The 14,444-nt window shown below is 32.6% G+C and overlaps 1 protein-coding gene across 5 annotated transcripts in view; it reads left to right on the top strand.

Moving 5' to 3' along the window:
* LOC129224570 (ras GTPase-activating protein nGAP-like) overlaps positions 1-14,444 on the top strand; it is a 471,622-nt gene that overhangs the window by 387,156 nt on the left and 70,022 nt on the right. For all 5 annotated transcript variants that reach the window (XM_054859047.1, XM_054859048.1, XM_054859050.1 and 2 more), the window contains one exon: positions 11,086-11,189. In XM_054859047.1, coding sequence (XP_054715022.1) covers positions 11,086-11,189 — 104 coding nt within the window. The remainder of the gene's footprint in view (positions 1-11,085; positions 11,190-14,444) is intronic.

The following is a 14,444-nucleotide window of genomic DNA, read 5'->3' as shown; positions in this document are numbered from 1 at the left end:
TCTAAGTTAAAAAATAAAACAAAACATAATATTCTTCTAGATATTAAACATAAAAATAGAATCAACAAAAACGCAACATATTTAAAGATTATTTTTTTGGAATAAATTCAGCCTTTCCACTTTAAAATCAGATTTTTTCAATTTCAATAAAGATTAAATTAAGAAAAAATATCCATAATGACTAAAACTAATCATCATCGTCATCGGAATTGCAATTGATGCAAATGAAATGAAGGCCAGTAACATGGACACATTTTTTATGTGCCCACTCTTTACAATCTTTGCATTGGATCCACTTCTCTCCTGGTTTGCTGTCAGACCAGAATTCGCTACAAACCAGGCAGATACATTCATCTTTGTCACTTTCATCACTAGACTGAAGTATTTTTTTACTAACACTCTTCTTTTTTTTGTTTTCAATTTTCTTCTTTTGCTTCTTAACTTTTTTACTAGATTTACTCTGTTCTTCTTGCAACGCGTTCTTCTCGGGTGTATCTATGAGAATTGCAGCTTTTCTCGAGAGAAAAATAAAAGTCACTATCATTTTAAATCACGGTGTAAGTTGAGCAACAGTTGCTCAACATACCCCGACCCGAGTATTTGAATTTAAAATGAGGTTATAAAAAAACTGTATTAGTTTAAACAAAATCCATAATAGATATAGAAAATACATAAAATTAATGAAACTTTAACACTTACTTGATTGAAAATGAATAACATTTAACCTGTACAGAAGAAATATAGACAGACAAGATTTTTTTACTTTTCTTTCGCAAAATAAACAAAGCGCAAGCGTGCCTTACTCGATCGTAAATTCGCCACTAGCGGTCGCGTAATGTGTTCCCCTCCCGCGCCCTCGCCTTTCCTTCATTTGACGTGTTAGCGTCCGGTGTATAGTTTCGGAGATATTTCAATTGCCCAGCTTACCCCTATGCTCAACTAGCCCCGCCCTACCCTATATGCATATTTTTAGTGTATATTATAATATGTAGCATTGTTTTTACAGTTCAATGTATTTTTAGCCCCTCTCCGTACTTATAAAGTTTGAGGGAGGAGGTTGAGCACCCTCTTTCAGTTGAAATAGGAAGCTAAAATTCTTCCAGTATATTACTATCCACAATCTAAAAATATTGAGGGGTGCCCTGTTATTTTGAAGAAACTTTTTTTTACATGTATTTTTGAACTACCCTAAGCCCCTACCAGGGTTTCCAGTTCTCTCTTCCCCCAAAACAGAGAAGTTCACCTATTTTTAATTTTGGCATTTACACTTGCATCCCATAACTTCTCACCATAATCTCAAAACAAATTCTGCCGTGTGCAGGTAAACGGCAGTATCTGCAGAAATGAGTTTTCGAGATATTTGAAGAAATGTGTGTTGGATTCAATACTAACAGGGAAACGTTGAAATCATGCGTTTTTTTTTTTTTTTTCTTTTTTTTTTTTTCGCGCCTTGGTTTTAAAGGAAACCAAATAAGCACGCTTGTACAATAAAGCTAATGTACAATAGATGACAAAAATGCAAAAAGAAAAATTTGCAGTTACTGCCCCTTACCTGCCCACAGCAGAATTGTCTGCGATCCGGCTAGTCTTGCATTATACACCCAGCATGCCGTGAGTCACAGAATGAACAGTGTTAACATTTTTCTCTTTTTTGAACGTAAAAATTAAAATTTTCTTCCGATTATCGATGACATCTCGAAAGTTCAAGATTTGAAAAGAAAAAAAAAAAAAACTTTTTTTGAGGCGTTATATTTATTAACTTTTTTCTGAAAAGGAAAACAATTTTTGTTTTCAGAATTCTCGGAAACTTTAACAGAATACTTGCATTATAAATTCTTCTTTTTTAGTTTGTTGGCATATCTCCAGAAAACTGGAAGCTCCTCATCATTTATTTAGTTATTTTCATTTTAGCTGCCTGTTCCTTTTCCCTGTTTGTTTTGTTGCTTTTCAATTGTTTGATGTCAAATATGTGGACTCACGTAAAAACGCATCCCTCTCCCCCTTTTCTTGAAAATCAGATGTTTCCATTTATATTGCTCTGCAGGGGGAAAAAATCAAGCAAATGATGGTGGGTCGTAATTTTTCTCTGTCGCCGGCTTAAATAGATTAAAGATTTTTGATATGAAATGGCATTCATTTTATAAATTACTCAGCCAGATGCATTGATTATGTGTTCTGCTTTAATTTTATTATTGTTGTTCTGTTTTTGTTCTTCTCGTTAATTAAGGTAACGTAATTAAGATAAATGAGTAGTGGTGTGATAAATGAGTTGAAGTTTTGCGTTTGCTTTTATGCATTGTTTTATTTAAGGGAGGAATTATTTTATTCACAAATATTGGATTCCGTGTTCAAACCTACTGGAGAAATGTCGTGTATATTCTAAGCTTAAATAAGTATATATTTTGGGAAATTGCATACAGTGGCTCCCAAAAGTGTTCGTACACCCACGACTTTCAATGAAATAGGCCTCTATGCATTGGTTAGAATTAATATTTTGGAATAGGTATTTAATTATAAGATCTATGATCTATTTTTAACAAAACTACACCAAAATTTTTAATAAAACATTTAAACTTAATTTTTAAAAAATCAAAAACGAAAAAGTGATGGAGATTTTATGTCACAAAAGTCTTCGTACACTTTGAAAAAATGTCAAAAAATTAGTAAATAATCTAACTTTTTACAAAATTATTAGTTAGTAGAATATCATGCAGTATCAACAACAGCGCTTAAACGTCTGGGAATAGATTTCAATTTTTTTTCCTTTCTTTTTTAATGCAATTTTTGAATAAGTGTTCAGCCGCACTTCGAGTTTTACTGTTTCTAGTTCGCTTTTCGTTTCAATGGTGTATTTTCGTAATCTAGCCACCAGATATCTCCAAATATGTTCCATTAAGTTTAAATCTAGCGATTGATGAGATATTTCTAAGTTTAAGGACAATTTTTGAGGCACCAAACGCAAACGTGTACTTCTTAGCGTTATCTTGATCAAAAACAAAGTTGTTTCCAAATGCCAAATTTTGGGCTAATAATTTAAAATTGCTTTTTAAAATATTTAAATGAACAGCATGGTTCATTATTTCATCAAAAAATTTCAAATTTCCAAGTCCTGATGCTGTTATGCACCCTCACACAAGAACACCTTCACCGTCCTGATTAACTGATCCAGCTAAGTTCTTAAGATTAAATTCCTCATTTTTTCTTCTATTGACAATTATACAACAATTTAACCGAAAATATTGAATTTATTTTCGTCTATAAGTAAGGCGTCGTTCCAAAACGTTTTGAGCTTATTTATCATTGATTTTACGGCGGAAAACGTAAGCTTACTGTTTTTCGCACGAACATGAAAATTTCTGCGAGAAGAGGTCCCTTTTAATCCAGCTAATCAGCGAACTTGGCGAACAATTTTAGGTAAACATTAAACGTAAAATGTTTCATTCAATTATGCAGAAACTTTTTCAGCGCTCAAATGTGTATTTTTCATATTTTTTTAAACTGTAAACCTCCGATCACGCTTTGTTAACTTTGCCAGTTGATCTTTTCTTACCTTGTTTTCGATCCAATTCTTGTCTTCAAAGCATTTTATCAAGCACTTCACCATAGAATGTTATAAATTAACTATTTTAGAGACATTTCAAACCAATTTATGGCTACTGTAAGCGAAAAAAATCAAATTTCGAATCGTGTTTGTTGTTTTCTACGCATACCTGACATTTTAAAATAATAAGCAGAATATTAGAGAATAAATAAACAAAAAATTAAAGGCAAATGACTTTACAATGTCATTACAATGCAAAAATAATAATAATAAAAAAAAAAAACACATATAATAATTTTGATCACGAATTTATTCGAAAATATTTCAGTGTACGATGACTTTTGTGGTGTATTTTTTCTCGGTCTCATCGTTTTTTGACAAATTTCAAAAATAAAATCTGGCAATAGTTTGAAAAAAACTACTGGGTTTTATTCAGAATGGAATAGGAATGGTGTGAAAAAAAATTGGACTTCATATTCGAATTCAGTTTTGCGTTATTTTGGTTTTACTGCAAAATTTCAAGGTGTACGAACACTTTTGGGAGCCACTGTATGTATTCTGTGATATTAATCCATCACCTGCCAATTTTGCTTCGTTCTTTTAACACAAATTGCTACACATTATCTTTTTACAAATCACTAACAAGGATTTTTATTTTTCTAGGTTTGCATTGCTAACACTTATTAAGAGTATATTCAGCTTTTTGTAAAAAAATAATTTTCTATTAACCAAAATTAATTTTATTAATTTAACTTTTGAGGGATATATTGGTGTGTAATCCATTTTCACAATTTATGCGATAAAGTATATTCTCACAATTTCCATCTTTAGTACGGCATTATTTATTTATTTTTTTAATATTTCAATGATAAGTAAGGGTAATAGAAATAGAATAAAATGAATGCTGAATCCAACCTTGACTTCTATTGCTCAAATTATCAAAATTGTTTCTCAGTATTACTTGTCATTAAAACTTTTTTTCTTTCTTTTTCTCTTATTCGTTTTGTACACTTATTTTATGTAGTAATTTTACCAAATTTGCATTTTGTGCTGTTTTAACTATTTTTTTTTTTTTTTTGTCGTGTCCATGGACAATTAAATGGCTCCGTGTGTCTTCAAGACCGCGTCCGCTAGCTGCAACGCATCTGTGTTTTAACTAATAATATAAGAATATGAGGGAAAACGTTAAATTTTCTTCCATTCCACTCCGCTGAAAACTATCAAGCTGCAACTCTTAGCCAGGTATCAAAAATGTACTGATTGTTTTAATATTCAATTTCAGGCAAGTATTCCGCAACCCTTAGTGCAACCTTTCGCACTGTTAGGTACATTTCTAATTAATCTCGTGGCAATTCCATATTTTCTGCTTTCATCTGGTGATTTTAGAACGTCTTAGGCGAAACTTTATCATTTGATTCACTTTGTCTTAGAGCCCTCGAAATAAATATGACGCTACGAAACTAATTTTCTGAGAAGTCCTAGGTAGTAGAGGGCCCGCAGAAGACAGAAAAAAAATGACATGGGTTCCACTGAACAAAAACGTTTGGGAACTACTGTACTAGTAGAACAACGCGACGCGCCGTTCTTATCCTGTATCTTAGTTTGTGAGCAGTGCAATGTACTCGGTAAGAAAACAACATGTACGGTTTTCGTAATGAACTCTAAATCGAGGCCACATTGAATATTTTCGGAGACTTGGCGGGCCAACCATCCAGCAATATTTCAATTCAAATGGTCTAGTTACCGCTAGCCCCCCCCCCCCCCCGGTACGTTTAGGTTTGTATTTCAAATGGTGTTTTTTGAAATTTTTCTGGGCTTTGTTTTTTTTTTAATGTTTAAAAGGAAATATAATTAAAAAACAAATTTTTTTTTTCAGTTGTTAATTTTTTTCTGGCCCGATGTGTCCCGCGGGTCGTAATTTGGAGATTCCTGATACAAATTTTTGTACAGTTTTGTGATATGATTCATTGTTACGTTTAGTGCCAAGCTTCATTCAAAAGAAGGGGAAAACATTATTTTCTGTTATGAAATCAATGAAAAAAAGAATTTTTTACAACATCACAACATGTATTCATTGCATTCTGATGAGGAGATGGATAAAAGAAATGTTACCAAAAACGAATTAAGTAATGTTCGAGTATGAGAGGAAAATCTAATTGAGACTATAAAGCCACTATCCAATTGTAATATCCGTCTCGACATCCGCTTTCTATTATGATATGATACAGAAGGGTCGTTTTTTCTTACGTAAAGTTCATTCCCAACAGGAAGAGGGGGGAATGAAACCCTCATTTACCCTCCCTTTCTCAACAATAAAAATATTCAACTCCTCCCTTTTTTATTTGATGTATTTTCATTCAATTTTAGAGACAGTATCTAACCTTGGATTTCTCATCAAGATGATGATGAATCGATAACGATGACATGCGTCACTATCGATATCCTTGAACCGGCCATGTCGCGTGCAGCATTTAACCAACTCGTTTTCATGTCACAGCTTTTTCCTTTGCATTCCTCTCTCTCTGTAACTGCACCTGTGCAATTGACTGCGATTCCCTCCCAGTTTTCTTACCTAATATTGCGTGCACAGCCTTCAATTTGCACTCTAAGAAAGAGATTTTTTTTTACCTCGTTTGAAATATGATTCTCTGTTCACATTTTTATAATCATTCAAACTTCTTTTCATTTTTTACACTTTCTATTGTAATCAATCCTCTTGGGTAGTCAACCATGAAATAGTTTCTTTTTTTTATATATATATTTTGTTTTAGGTATTCAAAATTGGGAGCTTTTGTTCAATATTTTGAAGCATGTTTTTAAGTATTTTTTATTGCGTGGTCAGGTGATCGGAAAAATTCAAGGAAATTCGAATTGGTCGACATCAGAAGAAGGCTCAAGAAGAATTCGCAAGACCATTTGTGATTTATAATCGATAAACGTTGTTCCGTTCATACAAGGGCGCCCCGAATTCAAATTTTTTGGAGGGCAAAAATTCTCAATTTTCCAAATGGAACTTCAAATTTTGCCGAATGGAGCTCCAAATGTCGCCAAATGATAATAATTTTACCGAATCATCAGACAAAATTTGCCGAATAAGGAATTTTTTCAGAAAATTTTAAGACAGGGTGAAGAAATTAATTTTGTAAAAATAATCAGTTATGACAGTTATGTGGCTGTCAACAATACGTTAGTTGTGAATATTTCGGTCTCTTATATTCATAACGCTTCCAAAACAAACATTTCTCTTTGATTTTTTTTGTAAATAATGGCTTCTTGAACCTCCCTAAACATTCGAAAATTTGACTTTTGGATCTGTGCCACTATTGTTCTTGGTTAGCGATCTACTCTCACGTCAGGCTTTTACATTACGTAATTAATAAGCAATATATTCAAATATTTTTTAAACAATAATCTGATAATTACATATGTGACGTTATAAAATTTTCTGCTATGCTCGTTAGGACCTTTGCTCGAGTGACAAATGTTTTGTTGGTTTTGCACTTGATTACTTTGCATGCCTTTTAATCAATGCAGGGATTGATTAAAAGTAGTTGGGGTGGGGGTGCCCAAATGCTGATTTTTATTGTAAAAGTAATTTAAATGTAATATAAATTGGTTTCGAACCACCCTTTTTTTTTTTTTTTTTTTGGTGAGTTCCTCCAAATGCATTTTCCAACTACGGCACTTCTGTTAATTAAACAACTCGGATTGCTTTTGCGTAAAATAGTTGTCAATTTTTAACGTAACAAATAAAATATGTTTTTACATTGAATATGAATTTAACAAGATGACTGATATTAGCTACTACTTGACGTAGGGTTATTGTAAGGATTATTATCTTTCATTTAATATTTTCGAAAGTAGCTTAATGAAAAGGAGGGGTGTGGGGGACATTTTAACTTTGACCGAAAGATTTGCTGAATATTTTTTCCATATGAAGCAATTAAAATCAGTTGCAGTTTTATGTGTGGCACTTTTTCTTTAAAAAAAACGAACTTTTGATATCCCCCCCCCCCCCCGTTTCATTAAAGAAGAAAATCTGTTGAAATGACTAATAGAACTTCTTTTAATTACGTATTTCATCTCAAAGATAATTCAATGTACATTCTTGTCGTATTCTTTTTTTTTTCTTTAAGAGAAATAGTTGTTATGAATCATGTAGTCTGAAATTAATTAAGAGTTAAGATAAATCCTTGCGTCGAACTAAAAAAGAAGTCAAAAAATGTAACGGAAATCAGCTACAATTGCAGCGTATAATTTCACGGCATTCCGCATAAGAAGAACGAGTTTTCGTTTAAATTTTATACTAATGAGCTACCTTCTTTACTCAGAACGCACTCCAAATCAGGTGTCAAATAGAATAAAGAACTTCATCTCTAACAATTGATAAACAGGTTTTGTTTGGAAAAAACTTTTTCTTCTTCTTTAAATATTTAATTTAAAATTAAATGACTGATTTAAAAAAAAAAACTCTCTTTCTTTTTTGTCCCCAATTTCATTCTTTTCGAGCCTTCTAGCAGAGCATGTTATTCTTTTTTTTTATTATTATTATTTGTTTATTTCTTGCTCAAATATCAAGTGAAGTGAAGTGGGCGTTTCGCTTAATTAACTGCATTTCTAAACGTGTCCGTTTTTTTAGATAAAAAAATGCTCTTATCGCTGATTGGGCTAGATCAAGCAGTCAAGAGGAAAGAAATATAACGTCTTTCATGATTGGTAATAATTCTTAACGGGCATCTCGTTTCACTGATGCGATTTCTTCTATTGAAGGAAACTGGTTTTTTTCCCCTAAACTGTTCATCTGCTTTATTTAACCGTCGGACGTTGAGTTAATGTTAGCTATATTTTTTTCATTGAAAATGAAGTACTGCGTGATGACGTTGAAGGAGTGCTGCTGTTAGTCTCTGGTAGCTTTCTTCTCATTGAGGTCGGGTCGGGACGATGATTTTGTGTTATCAGTCATACCAAGCAACAACAAACAAGTCAATTTTATGTTTTCGGTTGCATACTAAGTTGATAAGTGTGTTCCTTTTTTTCAGATTGAGGTCTTATTTTTCCTGTGAATTAGTTTTTTTACAATTATAAAGTGTGTAAACATTTATTGAATAGGTTTGTTTTGATACTAAATAATATTTATCAGTTAGAAAGCGTCATTTTATTGAATGTAAAAACTATTTTCTGTAGATAAACAATAAATATGCATGTCTTCCTTTAATCGCAGTGAAGTTAAAATCAGTTCCATTTTTAAATCAAATTGATTGTAGAATGATTAATGGATTGATGAATGAGGAAATGGAACTGTTAGATGTCAGTTATGTCTATATAGCTCCCTATATTTTGAGAGTAAGAGAGAGAGAAAAAACTGAGGGGGGGGGGGAAGGAGAAAATAAAAGAATAAATTCGTTTGTTGAAAATTCAACTCCATAAAAAGTTGTAATAATCAGTCTAAGTGATGTGTTAATCTCAATAAAACTTATGTTAAAGTTGTATTGTATATCTCTGAAAATATTTTGACTTATAAAAATAAAATTTATTTATCTATGTGTGTAAGACTGGTGTGTGTTTAAGGTTATTTCTTTTCAAAATAAAAAAAAATAAAAAAATCATTCATTTAAAAATTATTCTATAAATGATATTTAACTTCTGAGTTTCTAATTTAAAGTTATTCAAAAGAATTCAATTAAAATTCCCTTTTTTCGTTTTTTTCAGCTTTAAAACAAATAGTTTTTTTTTAATAATACAATTTTAAACAGCATCTTTCTTTTAATATTGCAACTGCGCACATTTAGGAAAACAGAGTGATCAACTATAGAGCATTAAAATTTAAAAAAAAGAAAAACAAGTGAGAGAGAACGTATCTAAAAGAAAAATTATGTTTCCAAATCTGGCTGCAATTTTTGGTTGCAAAAACTTTTTTAATTTACCAATTTTTTATTTTTACTCGTCTATTTATTTATTTTTTTTTACTATGAAGCTTCATTTTATTTCTTTTCATTAACCAATACCAGTTGATAAAAAAGCTTCGGAACTGACTTTTTAAAAATAATACCTTAACAGACTCTTATTCAGCAAACTTGGCTCTTATGCTTATTCCGTATTGCCATAAGTAGGTGAGAAACTTCCAATGTCGGAGATTAATGGAAAGCCTTCGGCTGGGGAGGCCACCGAAAACTTTCTGAAAGTCTTCTTAAAACGGGGGCGCATGCCGCCTAGCATATGCCACGGATCACAGCTGAATTCGACATATGGCATTTGTAGCATTTCTCTTTTGACGGGAAGTAGCGATGGGTGCTGAACTTTTCAGGACATTTAAAAGTTTCAGCCGAACGCGAAACATGATGCCACTTTAGTTTCCAATAATACCACGTTAAATGGAGGTTCTTCAAAGATCGTACACTAGGCTTTCTAAGAACTACAGAAAATTGGAAAATGTTGTGAAAAAAAATGGTAATAATTTTCTTTCAGTGTTAAGAACGTTGGTAACATGGTTTGTCTTAATTCCGTTTACGTGACAATATTAAGTCTTATTGTTATTCTTTTATGCTCGTTTTAACGACCCCGTTTTTGATTATATTTATATTTCTTCGCTTGCGAACGAATAGTTCCAATGTATTTAATTTAAAAACGTTTTGAAATATTTTAAAAATGAGATTTAGCTGTGTAAAAAATTCAAATTTAGCACCGTCAACTTTGTTGTGTATGTATGTATAGTTTTGGTCTTAGCGATCACTTTTTTTGTTCCGTAGTAAATGATAATCTTTTTAAACTGTTTTATTAAGACTTATTTTTAATTATAAGTAAAATTACATTGTTATTTGATAAATGAACGTGTCTTTGTCAAGCGAAAATGAAATAGGATAAAATGATTGCGAGTTACCTACTGAAAATTATAATCTGTACTTAAAAGTAGGTTTTTCTTAGGAAAATAAACTAATAATAGTAACGTTACGAGTCCAGCCACTTCAAGAAATTCTTTAAATGACGACACAGTTCTTGAAAAAACGCAGGAGGTTTATTTACAACTATGTACAAGAAATATCGTTAGCAACTGCTAAATTAACCATAGCAATTAGGCAAATATCAATTAACACCGTAAACTCAACGGTGACACACGTATTTACATCAAAATAAGCAAAAACACAGCGCAAAGACTAATACACACTTTCCAGAGCAACGACTAAAACGAGACTAACTGACCCCGCCGCCGGCCGTGGCTATTTATAAATCTCGAAAGAAAGCTCTCAAACATTCCACGTGAATCCCGAAGTTTCACTTCATTTTCTTTTTATTCATTCACAAATCTTATCCTTCAGAAATGGAGGGACCATATACTTCATTCGAATGTAAGGGAGTTGTTTATTCATTACAAGAAACTATTTACAGGTTACATTACTAAGAAAGTTTTAGGTGAAAGATAATGGCATTAACGCCAAATTTAGCCAGATTACAACAAATTAATCATAATTTGTAATTAATCTTAAAAATTTCGTATTATGAAATGGATTGGTTAGTTTTTCTGACAAATTTTGTTTTTCTTTCTGCAGAGACGTCCTATGAAAAGGCTTGCTCGGATCGGAGAGGGAGCGCCCCGGCAACGCCGGTGCTGGGCATCAGGACCATGGACACAACCACGCCCTCCAGGTTTGCAGTAAGTAGAGAAAAATCACTTTTTTCTTTTTTCTTTTTCGATATTCCAGTTAACCAAGAAAATGCATACCGTATATCAATGGTACACAACCCCCCACCCCCACCCCTCTTTTTTTTTATCCTGCAGGCCGCATCTCACATAAAGGTGAATCCCGCAGGCCAGAACAAGTATTAAATTCAAGTATATTATTTAAATTTTTTTAGATAGCTTGGGAAAACAAGAGCCAAAAATCACTCATCATCACTGCATGCTTATTTTACTGACACGAACTTCGGGTCTGTATTTTAGAAACCGATTTGTGACTAGTTGACTTCAAATTTGCAACAATCATTCATAACATCGAATGAAGATGATCAGTAGTTTTGGAAGACTTCAGAATATAGTTTTCGTTGCACAACACTGAACACAACGACGGGCCACGTGGATCAGTTTCACTTTCCACATTTGTTCCGCGGGCCGTAGGTTGGGCACCACTGTCGTATATCATAGCTGCCAGCTCTCTTGATTCGTTCGGTAGATTCATGAATTTTGCCTTCTCCTGAATTGCGCCCAATGAAGAAATATCTCCCAAATTTTCATCAAAACTGCGAAATTCTCATAAAAAGAGAATTTTTGTGATTAGAATTTTGGAAAATTAACCAACGGTAAACGATTGTCGATCGCGATGGTAAGAATGTAGCCTTTTCATGCACTAGTATAAAAGAGTCGTACCTGTCCGTTCGTTTTTGAAACATGTTTATTTTATTTCTTAAACTTTCATTTCCCCCCAAAAATGCGGTAAACATTCATGATTTTACTCTGACGTTAATTCGGATTTTTACCTGCTGCAAGAATTTTTTTTTTTTTTTTTTTTTTTTTTAATCACGAAAAGAGTAAAGAATCGTTTGCCTCTCTCATCTCCCCCCTCCCTCTTTTTTTTCAAAACCAGGCTGGTTAGTTGAATCATCTTTTCGAAAATGTTGCCTGTCAACCAGTTGACTGGCGTTTTCTGCTGTCTTCACACGAAGCAAATTAGTTGAATAAACTTATCTTCTAATAAGCCGAATTTTTTCGAACATTTGCTTCACAACGCTGTTAAAACTGAACTGAGCTTACTCGACTAGTTTACTGGTGTGTGGAGCGAATGTCTTCATGAGTTGCCTCAACTTATCGGGATGAGAATGGTAACGGCACATGTGCCTGGCGTGCCTGACGAGTTTACTGTCGCGTGAAGGGTGCTTCGCGATTCTTTCACTTTTCTGCTTGGTTACATTCTGTTAACTGCCCGTTCGAAATTTGATTCAGTTAAGTTGCCTAGTGTGGAGGAGGCCTCAAGATTTGAAAGTTTATTTTATTTTATTTCATTTTATTTATTTTTTTAACTTCGTAAAAGGAAAAATGCTTTAATTTCCGAATTTTGGTTCCTACCAGATTTTGAACACCGAATCTCGGCACTATATTGTTTTAATTTAACAAAATCTCTGTTTATAATCTTAAAAAAGTTCTTTTTACATTCAACGTTTCATTGCTAAATTTATTTGTTCAGTCTCCCCAATTTCTATCTCTCAATGTTGGCAGCTATATAAAAAATTCTGGAACTCGTGTACTCGAATCACATGTCTCCTACAACTTTTTTTTTTAAATTTCAATTTCTAATGAATCGTCGTTGATAAGCTTGGAATCCGAAGCTATGGACAATGTTGACGGAGAAGACGACTTTAGATTATCAATTGAACTTTATGAATGTGCCGATTCCGAAGAATGATCGATATTTTGACAAGTTTCCGATAAAGTTAAATTTTCAAATGAAAGGAATCAAGTTCTTTGATTTCGAGATTTCCATAGATATTTAGTCGTAGAGGAGCTCAACTTCATAGTTGGATGTTTGAAATTTTCTCTAAAATTTTCAATGACTTAAAAAGCAAACTCCATAGAAGTACTAAAAATATTATCTTAGTAAAATCTCATTTATTTTATAAAGGGAACAAATTGAGCGGAAAACAATTAAAATAATTGTTCTGAGAGTAAAATAAAGAATTTAAACTTAAGGACTGCAATTACAGCGAACTTCAAAATGTATTCGAACATTTTTTTTTTGCTTGTAATTCGTCTCTATGAAGTTGTTATTTACTTATTTTAGTATCTTAAACTGTCGTGACACATTTTCTTATGCTGACGATTTGTCTTAATACTATTAACATTTTTTCAATCGTTAAAATATGTATTTTTCTAATAATTAATTGATTTAGCATTCCGCTATTTCACTTGCTTTTTGATTATATACATTTTTCTAATAACTAAATAAAATAATTATTTTAAAGCGATAGCGTTAATTATTCTGGTGTCAAAATGCTTATTATTTTCACATGCAATTTATTAAACATTTTAAATGATGAAGAAAAAATAATTGTTCAAGTATTCGTTTGCTGTATACGCTCGGCGTTAATTAACGCATGTATTTCTGTGTTGCGTTTTATTCGTCGTTTAATCATACACCTTTTAAAAATTCGCTAGAGACTAATTAACATAACTTCTAATTGAAACATCCGTTCGAAGAATTTTGATTTAATTGCTAATGGAACAGCTGATAATTTATTTCTTGAATTTAAGATCTCAAAAAATTGAAACTGCTTCTCCTTTGAAAAGGGTTTTTTTTTAACATTCACTGCAAAAAAGATGGGAGGAGGGGAGTTATTCTTATCAATTCATTTAAAGTGAAATGAAAAAAGAAAATGAGAAAATTTCTGGAATAGAATGAAATTAAGTCTCGTATAATTTTCTTTATTAGAAAAAAAGGTTTAGCAAACGCGCTTAGATAGAATATGCAAATGTTGGGTTGCAGTCACTTTTATTACACGGGCACAAACGTCTTTCTGTTTTAATTAAGATGCCCCCTCCCCTAAACTTAACTGTTGCCGTGGTGACAAAGCCAATGTTTAAATTTGGATCTTGTTAATTCTCCCCCCCCCCTCAGCAATGTTTTGAATATGACCCCAGAGAACTCTGAGCTTTCAATTCTTGTAATGTACCATATGCTTCAGAGTTGTGCCTGAAGTAGCATTAGCAGCTAAGCATTGAGGGAGCTAAGTCCCCCTCCCTCCTTCTAAAAATAATCGGTTCATCTACTGATACGCACATATACACGTCAAACTTAAATTCCTGCCTTTTTGCGCCTGGGCGAAAATAGACTTACATGTCAATGCATTAAGTAAACCTTCATACATAGAACGTAGTTGAAAATAATCGTAACCACAATATTTTTCGGGAAGTCGAACA

This window comes from Uloborus diversus, chromosome 6 (assembly GCF_026930045.1).
Source record: "Uloborus diversus isolate 005 chromosome 6, Udiv.v.3.1, whole genome shotgun sequence".
Classification (NCBI taxonomy): Eukaryota; Metazoa; Arthropoda; class Arachnida; order Araneae; family Uloboridae; genus Uloborus; species Uloborus diversus.
The sequence above is the reverse complement of the archived record's forward strand: the minus strand, read 5'-3'. Positions and strand labels throughout refer to the sequence as shown.